Source organism: Andrena cerasifolii, chromosome 12 (assembly GCF_050908995.1).
Source record: "Andrena cerasifolii isolate SP2316 chromosome 12, iyAndCera1_principal, whole genome shotgun sequence".
NCBI classification, from domain to species: domain Eukaryota; kingdom Metazoa; phylum Arthropoda; class Insecta; order Hymenoptera; family Andrenidae; genus Andrena; species Andrena cerasifolii.
In genome coordinates, this window is record NC_135129.1 from 6049682 (window position 1) to 6072220 (window position 22539).

General features: G+C 42.6%; 1 protein-coding gene across 1 annotated transcript in view; it reads left to right on the forward strand.

Annotated features, from left to right (window-relative positions):
- LOC143375245 (uncharacterized) overlaps positions 1-22539 on the forward strand; it is a 47213-nt gene that overhangs the window by 19178 nt on the left and 5496 nt on the right. The window contains exon 2 of the mRNA XM_076824172.1: positions 17312-17484. Coding sequence (XP_076680287.1) covers positions 17312-17484 — 173 coding nt within the window. The remainder of the gene's footprint in view (positions 1-17311; positions 17485-22539) is intronic.

A 22539-nucleotide genomic window follows, 5' to 3' on the forward strand; every position in this document is an offset into this window, starting at 1 on the left:
TTTTGTGTGAATCGATAAGTTTTTATCAACGACGAGAAGCTTGAGGGATGGAGCTCACGTGGAATAAGTATGTAGATACGATTTGGATCTACACACGTTTTAAAATTAACAAATTGCTTAGATAGTAATATGTTAATTTTAAAACGTGCGTAGATTCAAATCGAAGCTTCTATCATGGCTTAGTTTAGGGGGGTCATTCCGGTTAGCGCGCTTAAAATTCAGCGATTTTCAGGGATTTATTGCGACGAAAATAATTATAGTAATGGTATAAAACTTTTTTCTATTTATTGAATTACATTTCTACTGTAATTAAAAAATATAAAAGTAATAAAATTATTGCTTTTCAAATCCTTTTGAAAGTGGTCTTCATGACATGTTCAAAAATTCATGCCTCGCTCGTGCAGGCGATTTCAGCTGTTAGACTTATCTGAACCCAAAAATCCAAACAGATTCTTGATCAGTATATCTGTCGCTATCGCTCGGACTATAATTAGAAATTTATCTTCAAAATTAGCGAAATGGCGGGCAAATATGCAAGAAGAATGTATTCTCGGTTTTTTTCTCTTGCTATTTTCAATTTTAAAAGTAGGTTAGGCTGAATGAAAATACTTGGTTGTAGGTCCTGCAAGAGTCACAGGTGTGCAGAATAAGCAGTAAAATTTACAAAGCAATCGGTTCGACAGATTTTGCGATTTTATCTTCGCGATGTGGACAAATGACGTTTCGAGAAAAATGCGTTCAAAGTTTTCATCTATACAGGCCGAACCTTTGCACTCCCTACAAAATGTCTCTGTAGATACTAAAATAATCGGAATATTTCACTGAAAATTTAACAGTAGATTCTTGAGGATATGTACCTTCGAAAGATCTCTAAAAACAAAATCGGTTTTCTCAACCCGTCTAACCGAAATGACCCCTTAAGAATTATGTTTATTCATATATCAAATCCTGAATTACAAATAATCTGTAAAACAGGTGCTAAGCCGCATCTCCACAAGTGCAACACGCGACACAGAAAGAATTTAAAATATCTCTTCAGTTTGCGTGAAATTTGGAAACAGGTCCTCTGTAAGAGTTTTAAGTGCATACCGCAGCGCGTGTTGGACACGTGGGAGCGTGGCTTAATATTCAGTAGCCCGGCGAGAGATCGTCGACAGCCGTAACCTCGCTAATCAGTCTGAAATCTGTGTAATTATGATTGCTGCATTATGCGAAGGTTGCTTTATTTAATTTGCCGTTTCCAATGTAGGCAGCCTAATGTTGCGGCCCATTTACGCATAATTAGCGATGATGGAGATTTAGACGAGAAACTGAGGTTCTCTGCATAAATTCGGGTGTTATCGTTCTAGATTAATCGCTCGCGTTCATTTAATTTTCGGTGCCCGCACTCGTCTCCCAATAATTCCAGGCAAGAAGCAGGAAGTCGAGCAGCATTAAGGGTATCGATCTAAGGAAGCCAGCGCAGGATCGATCTTTAATCGAAACTGCCCTCGACGGACGGCATATAATTTTTCAGCCACGTTCGGCCGAACGAGAAACCGCGGGGCTGGGGTTTTCAGGGAGCAAAACAATGGAGCGAGCGCACTTCCTCAATTTACGCGACATCGATAGGAACGAGCCGCGGCCGTGTATCGATTACGGCCCCCGGTAATCGGCCGCGCAATTATTACGCAACAATTCGGCCGCGTAATTTCCATACTCTTAGAAATTGCGACGCGCCGTTTCAATTACACCGGCGATTTATTCGACGGGGCGGATGGCACACGCACGCTTATCGATACCGGCGTAATTACGTCCCGTTGCCCGGTATAGCGTCGGTGGGCCATAATTTACAAAAATTGAGGAACCAGCGAGATCGTGACGCGCAGCTTGGCGAAAAAACGAGGGGGAAAGGAGAAGGGACGAGCACCGTCGATCCCGGTGGCAGTAAATCAATAACGAACGTGCCCGCGTCCAGCCTGCTGAAATATTCGGTGGACTCAGTGTCGGCTAATTAAAATATTCCTCAACGATTCGACACCGTTTTGCCGGCGAACTGTAACGGTTCACGCCAATTAAATTGCCCAGTCGGCCTGGAGATCGATCTTCGATACGGGAAACGGCAGCTTGGCCGAGTGATCTACGAGCATTCGGGACGGAAGCTTCCGGCGCGACAAGGCGATCGAAAGATGTTGCTTAGAAGGCGGTTGATCTTTTGGTGATCGCGAGGGTGGTCGACGATTTTCTGATTTAGGAATAAAATTGGATTGTACGACTATGACAATCTAAGAAGCGAAAGCTAAATTCCCAATTCTCCAAGTTTCAATTCAGTTTTAATTAATTTCACCACCAGTTTTGATATTATCTACAACTCACTTCCATCCTTTTCAATTTCCAAGGTAAACCGATCCTTGAAAGCTTCTCGACAGATGCACGTCGTCGGTTGGTCGTTAACAGGCTTAAACAATTATACGTTAATTGCGCATCGCGCGTTTAATCGTTGCATTCTTAATTTCGTACACTTGGACAATCGAGAAAATTAACGCACAGCTTGAACCACACTCGACGAGCTCACCTGTGCAACGATCGTGACTTCGCGTTGCCTGGTAAACAATTTTTCACCTTATAAGTATAAGAATTATCCGCAGCAGCGTGCGCAGCAGCACGGGCGAAAAAGAAACGCGATACCTAATTCTATTTCCATTAGATTACGCAGCCCTGTAATTAAAATGATCTCGCTAGCACGGCGACGTATCGCGGAATCTCGGACGGTCCCGCATGGAAAACCCATCGAACATGCTAATTATGATTTTTAAATTAGCACTTTATATATTCCTGTTAATCAGCGAGGCCTCTATCCGTAATTCATCTCGGCGTGTTCCTATAATTTTCGTTGGATCAAGGCACGATCAAAACAGCTCCGGTCTCTGATCCGTTGTTCATCTAAGAATCTAATTTTCACAAGGGACTAATCAAACGCTCGTAATCGGATCTCGATCAAAGGTTAAGTGTACTGTTTCTGGTGTCTCATTAGAGGAACGAACGTTTCCCTTGTTTCCTTTGCTTCTCCTCGCTATCACTTTGTACAGGTGCCCTACATTGTTCCCAGTGAGCACCGAAGAAGTGTATAATACCGATGCCTTTCGGATTCCTCTTGGAACGAGGCAACTAATTCTCATTATTTTAACGGCAGACCTTAATTGCAACTGGTGTTTCCGTAAAGTCGACGCAGCTATCGAATTATCTCATTAAAGAATTTTTAAAGAACTGAATGCGAGAACCGCGCTCCAAAATTATAACAATTTATAAAAGTATATTGGAGTATCATAAAGTTGCTTTCTGATTGATATCGGACCATGAAAGCGGCAGAAGAGACTTTGGAGAAGAAGATGGAGAAGAGGATACTTTCTTCTCCATCTATTTATAAATCGTTGCCATTACATCCGAGTGAATCTCTTTCGAAACACTTGTTCCAAGATGAATCTCCGCTTTCCTGCGAATACACCCAACAGTAATTTGCCAAGCAGGACATTGGAGCACGCTGCCGCCCAGCAGAGGCAGCCGAGCTTAATTTCTCAACGTCAGTAATAACGTGTCGGATAAAATATTCGTTTCGAGAGCCACGCTCCGATGCCAGTGAAGCGATACCATGATTTACCAATTCCATTAACTCGATCTGAACTGTCGGCACGCGGCGAGCTCGATCCCATCGCGAACCCTTTACCCAGTTCCCCGCAGAAGCGTAATCCCACAGGTAACAATACCTTTCTTCGGCCTGTCGAATTGAAAGAAAAAAAAAAGAATGGGAAGCTTCGCGAGGCGTCTTCGAAGCTCCCTTATCTAGCCTTTTTTCCTGCGAGCCTCTCGGATGAGTGGCTACCTCTTCCCATGCATTACGCTATTGCACAGCCACCCCCGGAGGGGCGCCCGGCTTCTTAATGCCAGCTATACGCAGCCAAGGATTGCACGCGAAGGTATTAATATATAATTAACCGGCCTGGTTGTAGATCGTATCTGAAAACCTCCTTATCGACCAGCAGGCCGCCGATACCAGGGCTACCCATATTATGCGAAGACCCTTACGTGGCTTCGTACCTCGTTCGACGAGCTGCTGCACCGCTGGCGGCGCTTGTTTTTCTTGTTTCTCCTCCTCTCCTTCTTCCTTTCGTGTCTTTTCTCCAGCCTTTTTCTTCGCTGCTTCTCTTTCCCTCCCTTTCTTTTTGGTTTTTCTGTATTTTTATTTTGGTCGGCGGAACATGGCGCAAGTTCCTCTTTCTAAAATCGTGGAAAATTGCCGGTGCTTTGTTTGCGGTGGATCAGTTGCGGTTTCGGTGCATCGTTGCTGCAACTGTTGACGTAATGGCACTGGACAGGTGTGAGATAGTAACGTGTGGTTTCAGTATTTATCCCTTCGTTGCTTGGTAGCTGTTCTTTTATTTGTACAGGAGTTCTTTTTGTGGTGAGCAGGGGGTGGTGCTGGGGAGTGTTTTATCTGCGAGGGGAGAGAAATAGAAGGTGGACTTTCCAATTTGATTAATTAGTTAGTGAAAAATTCCTGGGGTATAAAGTAAAATTGGCGTTGGGGGCAGAAATAATGTAAGGCTATAATTCAAAAGATTTAAAGAAATCCAAAGAAAATGCATGCAGAATTCCAACTTATTAAAACTACACTCCTCCCTTGAAACTTTCCTGGAATTTTTACTGTCCGAAGAAAGACCCGTTCCATTATCAATCTGTATCAGAACAGTTGCGGAGACTTTTGTAGCCTGTCGCTCTGGCAATGGTAATTCTAATTATGGGTATTTAACGGTTAATCGAAGGTAACCATCACAGCAAATTAAACCGAGCCGACTGACGTCCATCCCGAGACAACTGGCCCGCACCTGTCGGCGTAGCATAGTTTCGTTTCCACGTACGCAATGTCGTTCCCCGTTCCTTTTTTTTAATTAGCCCTGTTTAATACGCGAATTTCTACCGGCGTCTTACAAGGTGTCGCGTGTCCCAGTCCGCCTCACATCTGGATTAGTTGTCCGATTCGCCGATAAGATTTTCACCGAGGACAGACTGCTTTAAATCACACTGTCCGCAGAATGCTCGAATTTTCGGGGCAATAAACTTGGTCGTCCGCTTGAAACGTGAACCGGCAACCGGATAACATTGCGTTGGAGCAAAACAGCTTTAATCCCGCGTTTAAAATCAACTGAAATTTAGTAAAAGAATGTCCCCCGGAAAATTTCGGTTCGCTCATCAGAATTCATCGAATTCCCCGAAAGGACTCTCCCTCGACCAAAAAATGACGCGGCCGCAGGTTTTTTTTTTCAAACCACCGCTCGAATTACATGGTTTCCAGATGCACACCGGTTGCGATCAGTTCGACCAGCTCTCTTATTACTCTCGATATTTAATTCGAGATCGTCCAGCCGGAGGCACGGTGGCTCGGCAGGGAAAAGGGCGAGGGGAAGGCCTCGAGGGGTTGCTCGGAGGGTTGGAGGGGCTCGGAGAGGGGCACTGTAACCGGGCGTCAGGAGGATTGATGGCGTCTAGATGCAAATGCAGTCAGTCTGGCACGCAAGCAACGTATCCACCTACCGACGCCTTATGCCAGTTAACGCCTTACAGCTTAATAATCTTGTTCGTTCTTCCCCTCTCTCTCTCTCTCCATCTCTCCTTCCTTCCTCTTCTCGCCGTCTCTTTCAACCCTTTGAGTGTCTCTCTCCTCTCTTCCTACATCTGCACTGTAGACTTCTATTAATTTCTCTTTGCTCTTCCTCTTGTTTCGTGTTTTCTGAACTTTCGTATCGCTTCTCCCACCCCTCCGAATGTTTAACTTATTTTCTCCTTTATCTTTTTCATACGATTTCCACATTCGCCTTCTCCATCTTCCTTCGCTCGCCACCCCTCTGTCTTTCAAGCTTCACATTTCTATTAATGTTTCCTTCTTTTTTGATCCTCTCGGTCTTCTTGTACCACCACCTATCGCCTCCCTCGTCCCTTCGCTCTATCTTTCGCTTTTCTGCCTTTTTTTCTTCCTGTTTCTATGTTTAGCTCCCTGCACCCCTTCGCCTCCGCCTCTCACACCATCCTCTCGTCCCTGTTCTTCTTGCTGGAACTCGTTCCACGTCCTCCCTTCCCCGTCCCCCTTGCACGGTGCACTTTATCACTCTCTCGCGCCGGTTAAATTACTTTATTAACCCTCTTTTCTCGGGATATCCCCCCGGTGGCCCTCCAGGAGACTAGAATGGCCCCGGTGATCGAGGCCGACGGGAAGGTGGAGAAATGATCTAATGGACGAAGATCCTTCAGTTCGTTAAACACCGCGGTAATTAAGTTTATATTAATGTTTCGGGAGATAGGAGATATTGCGGCCCGTTTGTATATACGAGCTTGTAAGATGGCTGCTGCGGGGAATTAATTATCGGCCGCTAGGCGAACGTGTTGCGCCCGCGTGGTTTGTAATTAAAATGTTCCCCCGTAAATGTCGAACGGAAGGATGTCGATTGGCTTCCGAGCGTCGCGATACTTTTCACTACCGCGGATTATTCACAACTCGAATTGGATCGACTCGCTTTCTTGCTCCCGGCTGATACAGTTTGCTGCCGGCGGAGCTGCTCCTTCGAAAACTGATTGGTCCCGTTCGGCCGCCTTGTTAAATGACTGTGAAACGAGAAAATGAAAGGAGTAGTAGCCGCAGACACGTGAATGTAGCAATGAATAGTAATCAGAAATGTGTGAGAGTGAAGACGTGACTCAATTTAATGGTACACGTTTTGGAAGCTGAGGGTAAACTTGAGCGTGTCGAATCGTTTCGATGTGCTCTCTTTTTTTTATAACAGCAGGCTCATAGAAATCTGTAATTCACAGAGAAAAATTCAGATAAACATTAAAAAGAAATTTCCTCTTTTAAATATCTTGATAGAGACTTATATAGACAAAGAAACATTCTAAGAAACAAACCTAGGAGACCCAACAAAGCGATTTCGGACCCTTCGTGAAACAGTTGACGAAATGAAACCACTGACTCAGAGTCATTTCCAGCCACCATAACTACTCGAAAATTACACCACTGTCACGTAAAATGTATCGTAATACTTATACCGTCCTACGTGCCTATGGAACAAAGCAGTTAAAATGCGATCCCCCTGATGCCCGAAATTGTTACAAATACTGGGAGCCACAGCTGGCACCGCTGACTACTTAATACCGTTCAAACGTCTTAACTGGCACATAAAACTGTTGCCGAACCCCGTAATTTACAATTATAAATCAGACGGTCGTGAGGCCGGCAGTTTAGCCCGAACTGGCCGCGGACACGAGAAAGAAGTTCGTGCACGGTCACCGTGGAAATTCGTGTTGCATCCCTTTTCTGGGCAGAAAGTGGCGGTCTCACGGGTGCCAGAATGTCGTTCCTAACGCTAATGACGTCGTTGGCTCTCACTTAACAAGAGACTACCCTCTAAATGGAGGGTTGCGTCCTGCAGCCAACCGGTCCTCCGGTGGTGCTCGCCAACCCGGTGATTACGAAACTCGAGTTCACTTCTAAATTACATCCGTCGTAAATGCTGTTAAAGTACGTGCAACCGTCCAGCTCGAGGCATGTCGCCGGAAGTTGACCGCGAATTTTCGCCGAATCGATCCGCCCGCCGTCCATTTAATTCCTCGAACGCTACCCCGAACGCTGCTCCTCCGGTTGCGTGGATGCTGGACCCGAAACGGAAGCTAACTTTTACGGGATACTTCGCGGGAAAACGATCATTTATAAATAAGGAACGAAGTGAAGTGATACTACTTTAAAACACCCATCGTTAGTCTTTCGTTCTTTGTATTTATACCTCGTCGGGGAATTATGTTGACTTGTATTGGTCCAACCGTGTTTTATTCTGAGATTTCAGACATAAATTGAGGGCAGTTTTTTCTTTATTTTTTTTGTAAATTGTTCCTTTTCATACACTGATGTCCAGATGTCGAGATACTTTGGTCCGTATGCTTCTTTCGATGGGAAAATAGTTTAGCGAAAGAATGAGATTTTAAAATATGTTGGTGTTATGGGATAAATTTGAGATAGGGTTGGGATATCTTTTTGATGTTGATAACGTTGTAGAGGGTGGTATTGGCATTCAACCCTTTACTAGTATAGGGAAAGTGACAAATCACTGTGTAGAAAATGTGTAGGTATTTCTTATGTTTAAAATTAGAAGTATTCTAGAGACTTGACTATAATCTGTTATTCGTAACACAGTGCAGAAAATTACGAACATTGCTTGCACTATATAATAACATAGTCACTCAGTTACAAAATATTCTAAAAATTAAATACATTTTCCATCGAACACCCTAAGTAGAAAATACAATACTCTTCCAACGATTAACATCCCCCACCCTTCTGAATTCTATTCACATTTCATAATTCTGGTATCAACCCCTCATCTTCCATTCACCATGCTTCGACGTTTCATTCTCGCCAGCCTCCCGAAACATCAGCCGCAGTGTCCAAGCAGGGCTGGCTTAAAATTTCTTTAATTAAAAACCGTCTAGTTTACCCGCGCGATTCAGCCGACTTATTACAGGACGCAGAATGTGCGCGAGGTTGGAAAATGGGAGCCGGGCTATTAAGTTTAATGTCATTATGAAGGTGTCAAGGCATGGCGGCGTCGTAAAACGCGGCAGGGAAAAATATTCCACGCGCAACGTGTATTCGGCCTCCGTTTAATTACGCTTTAATTGCATGTTACACAGCCAGTAACAGACAGCCGATCGCGTTCTTTCATTAAGAGATAGACCACGATGGCTGGCTCGCGCTGCGCACTTTCGTTGGCGATATAAAATCTGAATTTTCTGCCGATCGCGCAGGCGCTCCGTCCCTGTCGGCGGCAGCGACGCGCACCGAGCTCATCTTCAGGGCACGCGAATGCATCATCCAGGGAACGGCGTGACGCGACGTTCCTGGGCCAGTTTCGCAAGATTTATTGCGAGCGAGCCCGCATGATGAAGTCCGAAGCGAAACGAACGACCCAGTTGTATCTCCTCGGTGCGAAACGGAATCATTCATTTCGCTGCGTTCCCTGGCATTTTGCGACTGTTCATTGGCCCGCGGTGTCAGCTGCAGTTGCGGAAAAATTTCCGTGAAATTATATTAAACCGCGGTTTAAAATTTGTGGTACGCGGTATTACGCACGATGACCCACTCCGTTGTTCGCGTGATTGGGAGCGATGGCTAGTTGGAGGATTGCTGTGTCACTATTGTTCTCCGTGGAACTTTAGATCGGAAAGCTGTGGCTGTGTTTGGTAACAAACGTGGCTTTCAGTTGATTTTAATGAGGTGTATGGTAAGAGAACGTTCATGAAATTTATTTGAGAATGCCAGTAATTAGGCACATTTGTAATAACGATATTCAGAGTCTTATTACTAAGTGGGTAATAGAATTCCTGATTGGTACAAAAGCATTTTAGCGAATATAGGTTCAGAATATATGCGTTCCGGACATATTCAATTATTTCGGTCGTAAAACAATAATTTGCTGTATAATTACCAAGATGCACACCCAGATGCATTTGAACAGTTAAGATCGTTCTAAATAATCGTGAATTCATGTTCCTTATCGTTTCCTTCACATTTATTCCCCTTATCTTCTTCTTAGCACCTGCGCTAATTTAAAATGGATCGTTACATTCATTCCGATGAAAAGATGACGAATATATACTTATTTTATGTATGGATGTGCAAACGATAACACGAGATTGGTGGTTCGATTCTGCTACGAAGTTCCGAAAAGGAACTCTTCACTGTTTAAGAAATTAATGTCTCGAGAGTAATTAGTATACGATACAATGTATTTTTTTTATGAATTCTATTACCGAGTTAAGTTCGTTTATACAATTCTAAGAAAGAGCTTGCTTATTTACAAAATTCTAATTTTCCTAAAACGAAGACAGGAATCGTTGACAGTCATGTGTGAAAACGTACCGACGAATGAGAACTGAAATTAATCGTGCCACTTATTTTAATTTCGCGAAAACAAGCAGATCTCGTTTTATATCAGCAAAATTGATGTTCCTTTTATGCTTTCCATCAGCCCACACGGACGGACATGCATGTATCGCTGTTATTACGGGTAATGTGTCTCACAGAAAGTGAGGTAATCGGTGTAATTCCCTCGAATTGCCACTGTTCAACGTCTTTTTATGAACGCAGATAACGCGTTTCCATTTCTTCGAAATTAATTTCAGCATTATTTCGTTGGGACTAATAAGTCAACCCTTACACAGAAATTTCTTGTTTCTGTAAATCCACTCATCCCCAGCCTTCCTCAAAATCGAAACCAGAAGATTTTATCTGTCTGCTCCCAAAGCAGTCCAACAACAAAATTAGTAATTCTATAAATTCTTGGCAGATATTGCTTTTTAATTTCTGCGCGTATATTTCGAATATTTTATTCTTATTTATCGAGGAATCATTTTAGTGGATTAGGAATAAGCTTAGTCAGGTGGGGCAGGTCGTCAGACGGATTTTCATCCGAGGAACTGGACTTTCTACTTTCTCGGTCATTTGAACGCGATTCTACGGACTGCGTCAATCAATTCCGCATCTCGTGCACTTAAAGGCACATTGCCACGCGAACTTTCGATGCGTTAAAATCGCCGGCTGCGCGGATCAACGACGCCGATACGGGATGCCGCATAAATACGCAAAAGTGTTCTTACGATTGGGGCGGGTACACGGTGTAATTTCGGTTTAATTGCTGGTTACTTTCGGACGTTCATGCGCTTGTAGGGCGACGGCCATTATTAAACGCCTTCAGCCAGAGCTTCGTCTGGTTCCTCTGCGGTCGTTCAACCGACCTTTAAAAAAAAAAAACTTGCCATTGTCAAAGCAGACGAATTGTAGGAGTTTCTGTCTCTTGTCTTTTCTTTCCTATAATTTTTCTAAACACCAAGGGATTTTCGCTTATTTTGCTGCCTTTTATTACAACCCTCTCCCTCCCTTGATCTATTCTTCACCTTTATTAACTTATTTACCATGAATTTCGTTCGCTCATATAGTTGTGCCTCGTCTTTTGCACTGTATTAGTTTTTTTTTTAATTTAATTTGAGAGAAATAACTTGACTACATGTAAGGATTTTCGTTCTAAAAATTAGAGAGAAGTAATTACAAATTTTAATAAGAAAAAATATTTTATTTCCGTAGTTATATTTATAAACTCTAGTAAAATGCAAGTTCATCGTCTTGCATAGTTTGCTACCTTTTTCGAAAATATGTCCTCAGTGTGCGGGGAAAATCGCGTTTAATGGTATTCCGAGGCTTTCATTCCTTTGTTCTAATTTCCAAGTTCCGAGCAGAATGGTTTTCAGCTTCAATTGCAATGGGAGAGAGTGTATAACGAGATTAGACTGAGAAGAGAAATTTAGTACGGTGTGGTGAATGTATTTGAATATTGATTTTAGTATTATTTAACACGAAAAAAGTCTGACTATTCGATTGTCACAGCCTGTGTTCACATTTTACACAGATTACAAGTGAGAAACATTAGATTTTCTCCACTGTTTTAATAGAGCAACACATCGTGACCCACTAAAATTACAATTGGTGCGTAAAACATTTCCCGACAAAATTTGTTTTAACCTTTCGTTGACACACCTCTTTTTTGCATCAACATTGTCATACTGGGTGGCTCACACCCAGATCAATTTTTGAACGACTGCCATTCTCATCTAAAGAATCCAATCGTTATGAAACAAATCATGGGCCAATTTCAAAGTCTCTTAAATGTATTCCAACAGTTTTTTTATTAAAATTTTATCACAGTTTTAGTAAAAAATTCTAGATTATCATACGTCGAGAAAAAATGAAAAAAAAAATGTAACTTTCTCTAACTTCAATATTAGAGGCTAAAAATCTACAGAGTTGTTCTTCAGTTATAATATTTTGAGTAAAAAATAGTTTGTAAGTCGACTTTGGAAAAAAGGTTTTTATTTTGCACATAGAAGGTAGGGTATTTCAGTAATTGAAAAATGGCGATATTTCACGAATATCCGCGATTGGAAAAGGGTACAGAGCTTCAAAATCAGTCGAAATCAGCTTATGGGTGGCTCACACCCAGAGTGTCAACGAAGGGTTAATAATGGCACTTACATTATTCTCTGAAAAACTCTTCAATAAAACTCTTAACCAAAAGAATCTCTCTCCTCTTCGCCCTTTATCGCAACAGAGCCGTAAAAACCGCGGCTGCACCGCGAAAAAATCGTTTCACAGTACTCAATCTGCAACCGATCAACAACACTCTTAAACCTTCTTGGCTGATCCCAGACCGAAGGTTTCCTAATTGATCCCCGCATTGCGCGCGTAATTTCGCGGAATTATCGAAATCCGTCCGAATCATAGTCCGCGGACGTCACGGTCCGGGATTGAGTATCGATCATTACTGGAAGTACGTAGCCGATCGGCGCGTTATGTGCGCGTTCCTTGGCGTTTCGTGCGCGTTTATGGCGGCCCGCGATGGATATGCGACGACCAGCCACGTTCTTAGCGTGGCGTAATTGCATGATGATACGTTTCGGCCATGTTGGGCCCTTAACGACGCACGCGACCCTGCACGGTGCCCTTTTCCCCTCGATGCGGATGTCTTATTTCTTGGCCCCGTGGAAATGGAAGCCAAACAGGGCTCCCCGAATTGGCAGGAACGGCCACGAATTGCTACTTAGTTCCTATTGGGCGGTGTGTTCGTTCCCCGCGATTTTCTTCTCTTTTTACCAACGTAACGCTTTATAATCTCGAGCCGCTCGTTCTCATTATTACTGCCGCTACGACCACTCCACAATAGGTCCAGGTTAATCACAGCGCGATGTGCAAGCGCTTTTACACTGACGACGCGGTCAATAGGCAGCTTTGCAGTATCGATAGTTTAACTCATGACAGATAAATCTTCATTGACAGCAACGTGGAAGTATCTTCACTAATGTTAGCTAATATTCCTGATATTTATTCCGAATTTCTGGTGCCCTTTCCGCACTGAATATTATTTTACAGTAGCGTCTCTAAAATTTAAACTAATCGATGGGCAGGAATTTCGGACGAGTCTCTAAACTTCTGTTTAAACGTGCGTATAAGATACACTGAATTTCGGAATCTCTGGCAGGCCGAGCCCAGCCATTATCAGCGAACGATAATCCTTCAAGCTGCCACCGTGCACAGCTGGATCGGCCGCTTATTATGGAGTATAGATTATCAATAATGAGCGGACCGATCGATATCGATCGTGGTCTGTGTTGGTGAATTCAGGACGCCGGGGTGGGAGGAGGTGAAACAGGGGTAACTGTCGGATAAATAGCGTCTAATTACGCTGATTAATGTTCGGCCAGATGATTTTTCCCTGCCTCCTCGGCCACGTCGCCGACGACACGGCCGATTCGCGCACATTATCGTCGATTGGTAAATTTTAATTGGACAAGAAGGCTCTGATGAGAGAACAGAAAGGGCCTCGATGCGGCACGCCGCGATGAGTCGTTGCAGTAAATGCCAGCTGGACCGCAGCCGTGTTTGGACCGAAAGTAATTTCGGGGTATTTGTGTTGCATTACATTCGAGTCTGTTGCCAGAGCTTCGCTTTATCGAATGATTTCATTTATTGTTTGGAACGCTCGGGGGGAAACCTGATTTCTCTTTTCTTCCTTTCATGGATACGTATCTTCAGTCTTTGTTGGCCTGATACTGATACCACGCTTATTGTGTTCTGGAATGTAGAAGTTTAATTGTGTACAGTTCTGCGCGATCCTTTTGAAAGTAGAGTATGTAGCTCTTGAGGGGAGAAGAAACACTAGAATTTATACAAATTTTATTTCTCGTAAGTGCATGGGACATTATTTTTTTTATTATTCGTCTTTATTACTTGGAAATGTACAAAAAATAGTTATGCATAAAGAATAGCGAAGTAAAAGGCGAGGCTGCGGTATAATACTGTTAGAAGCCCAACTAAATAACTAAAATTAACACTAAAACTAGGAAAGAAAAGAAAAAACGGAAAAATTAAGAGAAAAATTATTATAGCGCATTAAGGTAGAACAGCATAAACGTAGATGGATATTCAGGGACGAGAGAAGGTAAGGAAAGAATATAGAGGTGACTGAGGAATAGTGTAGAAATATATATCGTCGAGCATTACAGATAAAATCAGGAAACGAATTTTGCCCTTGAATATCAGGTGGAAGGGAATTATAATAGTGAGCATAGATATAGGCGAAGGAGGATTCAAATTTGGATGCGAAGTGTGCTGGTATAGAAAGGAGATATTGAAGCAGAGTATGGAGAGAATTTAGACCCGTGGTACCTAAGAAAGATTGCGTAAGATAAAAAAATTAAAATCGAAATAATTTGTAATAGATCCATTCTGTAATAAATGTTACATGGATCTTGACTTAATCCTCTGGATAGGTATACGAAGTTAAGTTTGGAGACTCCATCGTCGATGCATGAATTTTAAGAAATTTTGCTTTCTAAATTGGAAGCTTCACTTATCCTCTATACCTACCTAAAATTGAAGCCGAAACATATTTTTATATAATGATAGCCCTCGGAACGTTATATTTATCGCTGACAATCTAGAATCGCGCGACGATAATGGCATAGTTACTTGTTCGCGAACTGGTCCATGGGAAAGTATAATTTCTGGCACGGTGAAGACTTTGCAACACTAACGATACAGAAAAACGAGGAAAAAGCGGGTTGCGTAAAAATCTTAAGAACCGTAATACGTGTGTTTGTCACAGGAAACTTCGCAAGCGGCGGCTCGTTCGTAATGACGAGTTGCTCGCGTTATGACGGATTCTGAATACAAATTACGCTCGGCGCCAACGTAATCTTAATGGGGGGTAATTTATTACGATAGAACGATCCATCGTAGTCGGGGCAGTATACATCTTTTTCATGCGAACGGCCCTAGAGTCCTTGCAGGTGGTGTTTAAGCTAATTGTCGCTGCACGTGAGAAGCGATATACATTCCCCAGCGCGCAGTCATGTCGACCGAGATGTCTTCTTTGGTAGCCCATAAGGGGACGCAAAAATTCCACGTCCTCGGGAAGGAAAAAGGTTAATTCGATAGGAATAAAGGCATAAATACGAATCACCTCGTAACGCAGCCTTTTTCTAAACTTCCGAGACTTTTCGACTCCGTTTCCTTAATAATTTTACTCTGCACTTCGTGATGCTGTATAGCAGCGTTCTAATATCCTTTTCGAAACTTCTGTCTTAATATTTTGTACCCCAGGAGTTGATGTTAAATACTTATTTCATTAAACCTTGTGGGATTATAAGAATTCGTGATTCCTAGAATTAAATGAATTATAGATTTTGAAACCACTATACTGTATTCTTTCCTGTTCCAAAATTCTCTATTTAATAACTACAGTATTATGCGAAAGATTAACGATCGAAGAGGATGAAGGGTCGAATTAAAATATTTTTCAAACAATTCTTATATATTTGATAAACAAATGTATTTCCTATTATATTGCGAATTACACTGTAAAGGTGTAAAAATACAATTTGAAAGCAGTCGAGCAGGAAATATCACAGTGAATCAGTTTCAGATCGGAACCAAGCCATTCACTGAAACTTGAAAGCTTCGAGCAATTTCCAATCGCGAAAGGAGCAGCTTCCCGCAGCGAGCATGACGACGAATTTTCTCCGCAGTTACACTTCTTCGCTATGTATAAAGTATTTTCTTCCGATAAACGATCGTGTGTCTCGAGATAAATCGAGAGATACCATTACGGAAGCGACGATTACGGGACGGTCATTGTGTCGGAGCGTGTCACGCTTCAGCCCGCGGAATTAAGCGAATCATTATCATCGTGTCAGGTTCATTATGCGGCGACTGCGTTATCGCGACGGCAGTGTTCCCATCCTGTGAAAAGGAAAAACGTAATTCCGCCGACGAAAATAGATTGGGGCGCGACGGTTGCCGATCAAGCAGGACGTGGAAATTGTTTAACCCGTCCGCTCATAAATTATTTAACGCGCCACCTGCATCGTCTATTAGGTTTGATACTCGTTTCCTATAATAATATCGTACTGACAGGCACGCCGGAGAATTTAGCACATCAGGGGACACGATCTGCCAACAGACACGTGAACATGTTCCAGATGATCACGTCGTGTGTTCTGAGAATGAAGGACTTAATATCGATTATTGCCACAGGCTTAATTACGGGTTAATGAAGATCGAGACATTCATTTCGACTCGACAGAGCCTTTAATGGAGTAATTAACCAGAGCTCTCTGGTTTATATTCGTGTTGGATACATTTTCAAATTTCACGATGCAGTCGTCCTGGGGGTTGGAATTCGATTAAATTTTGTACAGATAGTAAGATCATTAGAGTAATATATATATATGAGTGGGTCCCTTGAAATTTATTAAAGTGGAGTGAAGATGTAATCTAGCACAGTGTATCCGAGATTACCATTAACCTCGAATTACATTACTTCTTTCATTTGAATCACCACCCTCGCGACATTCGCGTCGAGCAACGTCGAGTTCCCTTCTTATCGATTGCACCCCCCCCCCCCAACCTTTTAACAATTTCATCGCGAAATCATAGAAATGGAATACAATTCTAGCGGAGAACGAAATCAACGTCCCGATACAAGCAACCTGCTTTCCCCCCTCGCAATCTCGATCTCGAGGAATGCTTCATCTCGTGCTATTTCATCCCGCGATCCAGATAACGGTCGCTCTATTGCGGAGTCAATCATAATTGGCGATCTTCTTTCAATTCCGCCAGACGGTATTAGCATACATATCTGCGCGTATCCCGCGAACGAGTCTGCCAAAACAATCGTGGTTCCGCAGATTCTTGCGTCCGATAGTAACCGAGGGTAGACGACTGCCCTCGTAAAATCACTGAAATTCTATGTTTATTCAATATGCTGGGATTCAGTTTCCTAGCCTTATCTACGATGACACGATTGGGGTAGGTGATATCCTAAGTAGAACAATCTCCGCTTCTATGCAGCACGTATCTCCGCGATTGCTACTGTTGTAGCTTCTAAGGGGGTTGGTGAATTCAATTCGTTTCTCGGTAATCATCAATTTCTCTTTGCCCTCCGAATAGTTGCTTACTTTGTGAACACCGAATATTCGTTTGCTTTTGTAATAATATTTCGACAGATTCACGCTGAAATCGGAACGCGGCAAGTTCGATAATTAATCCTGCACTGCGATCCTCTGAATATCTGAATTTATTCCAGAAGGCATCGGTTATTGGGCCTGCGAGTTTCGGGGAAATTTCAGGGAAGGTTGAATAGAGACGAAATCCCTAAAATCGACGATTTTATTATTGCAGGCTGCGACGGGGAATCGGACGAAGGCGGGAGCAAGAGGCGAAGGAGCAGGACCAACTTTAATAGTTGGCAATTAGAGGAATTGGAACGGGCATTTCTCTCGAGTCATTATCCCGACGTCTTTATGCGAGAAGCCCTGGCTGTGAGACTCGAGCTGAAAGAGAGCCGCGTCGCCGTGAGTATATATATTTTTTTCCCTTTACACTGTTAAAAACCCCGAGTCGCGAACCTGGGGATAATCCCTCTGCGACATCGAATAAAATAACGCCTGCGGAAAAGAAAGAGGAGAATTTGTCGGCACTTGCGTGGTAATCCTGCAAATGCACGGATACCTGCAACGATACGTCGCGCTTATTATCGCGTAATGATGCTTAAGACACTTATTTATTCCACTAATGGACAGGTGCATATGATTTACGAGGATGGTTAGCAATAAGAAGAAACTAAAGCTAGAAGCACCTAACCCAGAGATTGCATTAATTATTTGGGAATGAAGAATCTCAAATTTATACTTTCGTACAGTCCTGTATTATCAGAATTTTATTTCGTTCACCTCCAATCGAATTCGAGGTTTCATTTCATTAGAATGAAGAAACCAGAAAGAATATCAGAGGGGTGTGAAAATTTTGTTAAAACTTGCAATCGATTTCAATCGACACGCGTAATTATCAGTCCTCCACGATCTCACCCCGAAATGGCTGGGCGCAGGAAAAAACGCACTTTTATTGCGACTTGATTTCACGTTTCGTGTAGCTTTATCTGACATCCTAGATCGGCCGTCCCGATAGGCGTGGATTTATAGGGACTTCGCTGTCATTTTTCGAGGGTTGATGGCCGACAGACGTCGGGGGTGGCTCGGCCTCGGAACCTTCGGCCCTTGAGCTACTCTCCCGGGGGTAGTTAGTCCATCTGCTCCGCCCTGACTGTGGTTACCTCAGGAAAGGACCGAACTGTCCCTGTCGAGCGTATTCGGGGGTAGTAAACTGAGGAAGATCTATCTCGAGACTATAGTGACTTCGACTCCTTCACTGTGTCTATTTGAACGACGAACAGAATTTTACAGATATCCTTCCTTTCCCAGTATTTCTTTTTCTCAGGAGAATTTTCGATGAGATTTAAAAATTATTCATTTCCCTGTGCGTAGCAGAGTATTCCAAGGTATACGAATGTTTTTGATAGGGGATGAAATTATAGGATCCTCATAATTTGCTTTGTATGTTTGTTCTTACTTTTAAAAAACTTTGAAAGAGAATTAGGGAAACGTTAAATCCACTTGGGAAAAATAAATTGCCATTTTTATTTATTCAAACAAGAAACTAAGGCTCGTAATGAACCTTCTGCTTACAGCTCGCAGTAAAATTGAAGTTATGTGTCTGTAAAATCTGAGTAATGAGCGAAAAAGTATTGATGTCTCTGTTGAAACAGTCAAGCGATTCTAATACGCCTTTTTGAATCGCAGCTCGAGGTGTACACAAATGTCGTGCATTCCATGCGCAAGGGTAATTTGTCAGGGGCAGGAAATCGATTTCGCGGGAAAATGTCTTAATGTTATCGCGGCAAGGGTTCTTTTATTTTTTGCTTTAACACGTAACGTATCCGTGTCTCATATTTCACGGAGTAAAATCAAAGAAAATGATATTATTCTTAATTTATTCTTCCGGAAACCCGATGCCCGGATAAATCGGCGAACCACGCGAATCGTTTTCCGTGAAAGTCGTAGATTTACACGTAACAACGTATGTACGTACACGTTTATAACGCCGTTTCCACGACCGGCTGCCATTTCTCAAATAATCAGCGATGCTTCGCGTCCTAATTGGCAGGCCATATTTTCCAAATTCATATACGGTGATTCCTTGTATTAACATTTAAACCCTTATTATGTAATCCGCCTGTATCTTACCGCGAGCATTGTATGACTTAAGTGCATCTTCCATTTCGAGCTGCTCATTGGAATTTGAAAAATTGAGACATCAGGCTTCAGTAAAATATTCGGTTATCTGGGTAATAAATATTTCATTCTCCGCGCGATTGTGAATTTCGTTTTCTTGTAAATTCTTGAATTTCAAAATAGAATGGTCTGCGACTCTGAAGTCGTTTGGGAATTGAAATCCTCATTAAAGATTTGAATAACTTCAGCTCTCAGAAACATCATGGATTGTAATTCTTTTGTTATACATATGTAAAATGTACAGCAGCTAGTGTTTCCGGGTATATAAATATGGAAAGGGGTGCGACACTTTGGTCGAACTTTCGAAACCCGACACCAGACAGTGGAACATGACATGACGGTGTCCCTGAATGGCACCCACGAAGGGTGGACCCTCAATTTCACGGTCGATCGGCCACGAGGCCACCCTCATAGTCTCTCTTTACGATAAGATATTTATATTTATGCGCTTAGACACGCTTCAGGTGCCATGTGTTGGCGCGCACATTGCTGACTTTGCCGATACGATCTCGAAATGAACATCTCTCTGCACGAGCTCCACTTAAAACATAATTCAGATAATTACAGACAGTTTATTCAAAACTTCAACAATACTTATTAAGACTAAAGTAACTGAAAAGAGAAATATCTGAGAATCTTAAATAAGCAACGCGCAGAAACCATAGAACCATAGAAAAATATTCCACTCCATCCACGCAAACGTTATGTAAAATATGATCCGCTTAATTAAAGCAACGATGCGCAATTTCTCCAAAATTATCAAAGGAAATCCTCTAAGCTTCTCGTAATTACATTAAAAACATAGCTATTAATTAGAAGCACCAGGCGCAATCACTTTCTCTATCAAATTCTTCTAACAAGGGAAGATCCCGAACCCAGAAATTCAAAAAATTCTGGAACTTTGTGAATATGTAGGGAATTTCCTTCTAACTACAACGCAATTTTTGTTTCCTGCCCAAATTCACTCGAAGGGGTTAAAAATAACTCCTGAAAATTCGGGTATATTCCTGATTTTGTGTTATAACTCGCGAAATGTAAGAGATAGAAAAAAAGTTTCGAACAAAAGTTACTTCTTTTAATTAGAGCTATCATTTGGTAAAAAATTATTTTACAGTTCACGAGTTACAACACAAAATCGAAAAATAACCGAATTTTCAGGGGTCAATTTCACCCCCTAGGACTGAATTTTGGCAGCAAATTCACAAAAATTGCGTTGTAATCAGGAGGAAATTCCCTACATACTCACAAATTTTCAGAATTTTTAGATTTTGCAGGTTCGGGATGTTCCCCTGTAAGTAGTCCCACCCATAGTTCCTGTTCTTCACGAGGTTCGCTTAAAATATATATATAAATGAAGTGAACAAATCCTCCCTCTTTGAAACTGTTTATGGAGGACAGTATTTCCCAAGAATTTTACAGAATGAACCAAAGCGAAAAGCGCGCGGAACGCGGAAGATGATGCGACACGCGAGACCAGGCGTTGAAATCACCGCGCGGAACCGAGACAATGTTCGATTCGAGGGGCCCTTCCTCGATCGGGATTCCGTTGCGATCGAGCAGAGCCTGTCCCGCACCCTTTGTGCGGCCGAAAAGTGAGTGACCTTGATGACAGGGCCGATCCGTAGATAACCCGAGCTGGTGACACGATGTCATGCAGCCGGTGCGTCTTCTCGAAGGGGCGGGAATGGCCCTCAGATTAGATAGTTGATCCCCACGTCAGATAACCCCCGCGGCGCACGGGTGCTGGCAGCGCTGTTTAAAAAATATTGTCACACAGAGATAAACCGACGACACGTTTCGGCAAACTGGAGGCCAAAGAAGCTGCGGACGCATGTCCTTTTACACGTGTGCGTTTGAAAATGACTAGCCGCAAGTTCCAAGTCACGACGGATTTATTAACGTCTTGTGAACGGAGGATGCTGTGGTTTCATTTTAAAGAGATAAGGGAAGGGGTGAGGAGGTTCGATGGGTTGTGAGAAAAAGTGGAGGAACATGGGGGTTGGTTTACCGTTGATTAGTTAATTGATTGTGGGGGAGAGAGTTGGAAGGTGTAATATCTTGTTTGCCTGCGCTGTGCTGAAGGGAAGCTGGAGTAAAGGGTTGTTGATTCAGATGGGAATTGTTATTTGGCGATTGTAGTGGCCATTTATAATATTTGTTTAGTTGAAGTAGACTGAATTACTATATTTTGAATTAACATTAATTATTATGTACACTCAGTCACGAAAGTGTTCGTACACTCTTAATTTATAAAAAGAGATCATAAATACAGTCTAAGGGAAAAACTCTGGGAATTATTAACACGTGACGCTACAGTTATTTACTCCATTTGAATAGGGCGTAATTCAATAAATATTAAGAACACTGCAAAAGCACAGTAACCCTGAAACTTGAATGTGTGATTTGTAATATTCCAAAAGCATACTCTTAAGTAGATAGTTTCACAATAACTCCTCAATTTATTAGCACAGTCAGAAATCTATATCCAAATCCGTTCAACCTTAAAAATTTGCCTATGCCAATAATTCCTTGATTGTAAAATATTTTACAGCTTGAGGAATCCTGTTGCCACTTTACAAAGATTTCCATAAGCTCTTCACTTCTAAACGGCGTAAGCCAAAGAAATCACTAGATCTGGCCATTCATGGATTCTTGTGAAAACACGGTGAAACATTACTCCTATTGTATACCATTTTAGATTTCCGTTCAACGAGTGTAGGGAACCGATTTCGATCACGTATCAATGCTCCAAATACGTTCTGCGCATTCGACGAGCGCCATTTTCTTTTCCACCATTCCCGTCTCTCGTGTTTTATATTCAAATGAGCCACCATATTCTGGCGTGCGTTGATCGTCGATCGTTGCACGCGTTGTTCGACGATCGTTGCTGTATCATTAACATATTTACTCAAAACCTCCGAACAACCTGTCTCCTTGTACCCGTCCGCAACACGGAGGACAAATGGAAAACGACGCACGAAAGCAAAGCGCCGGGGCGAGCAGGGAAGAGGGTCGGGATAATGTTTAAAAATCAATTGCATCGGGGATGGCAAGAATGGGATGCCCCTCTCTCTCTCTCTCTCTTTTTTCCAGGCTCCTTTACGACGTCGCGTTAAAACTGGTCCTCTTTGATCCACTTTATCGGCGTTGTCGGGTGATTGGTGTTGATTGGCCTGGTAGGGGACGATTTCAGTAACGATCGAGGAATTTTTCAATGGCGACTCGACGTTCCTCAGCCTCGCGTGGTTCCCTTGTAAGCGATCATCCGCGTCCGCGTAA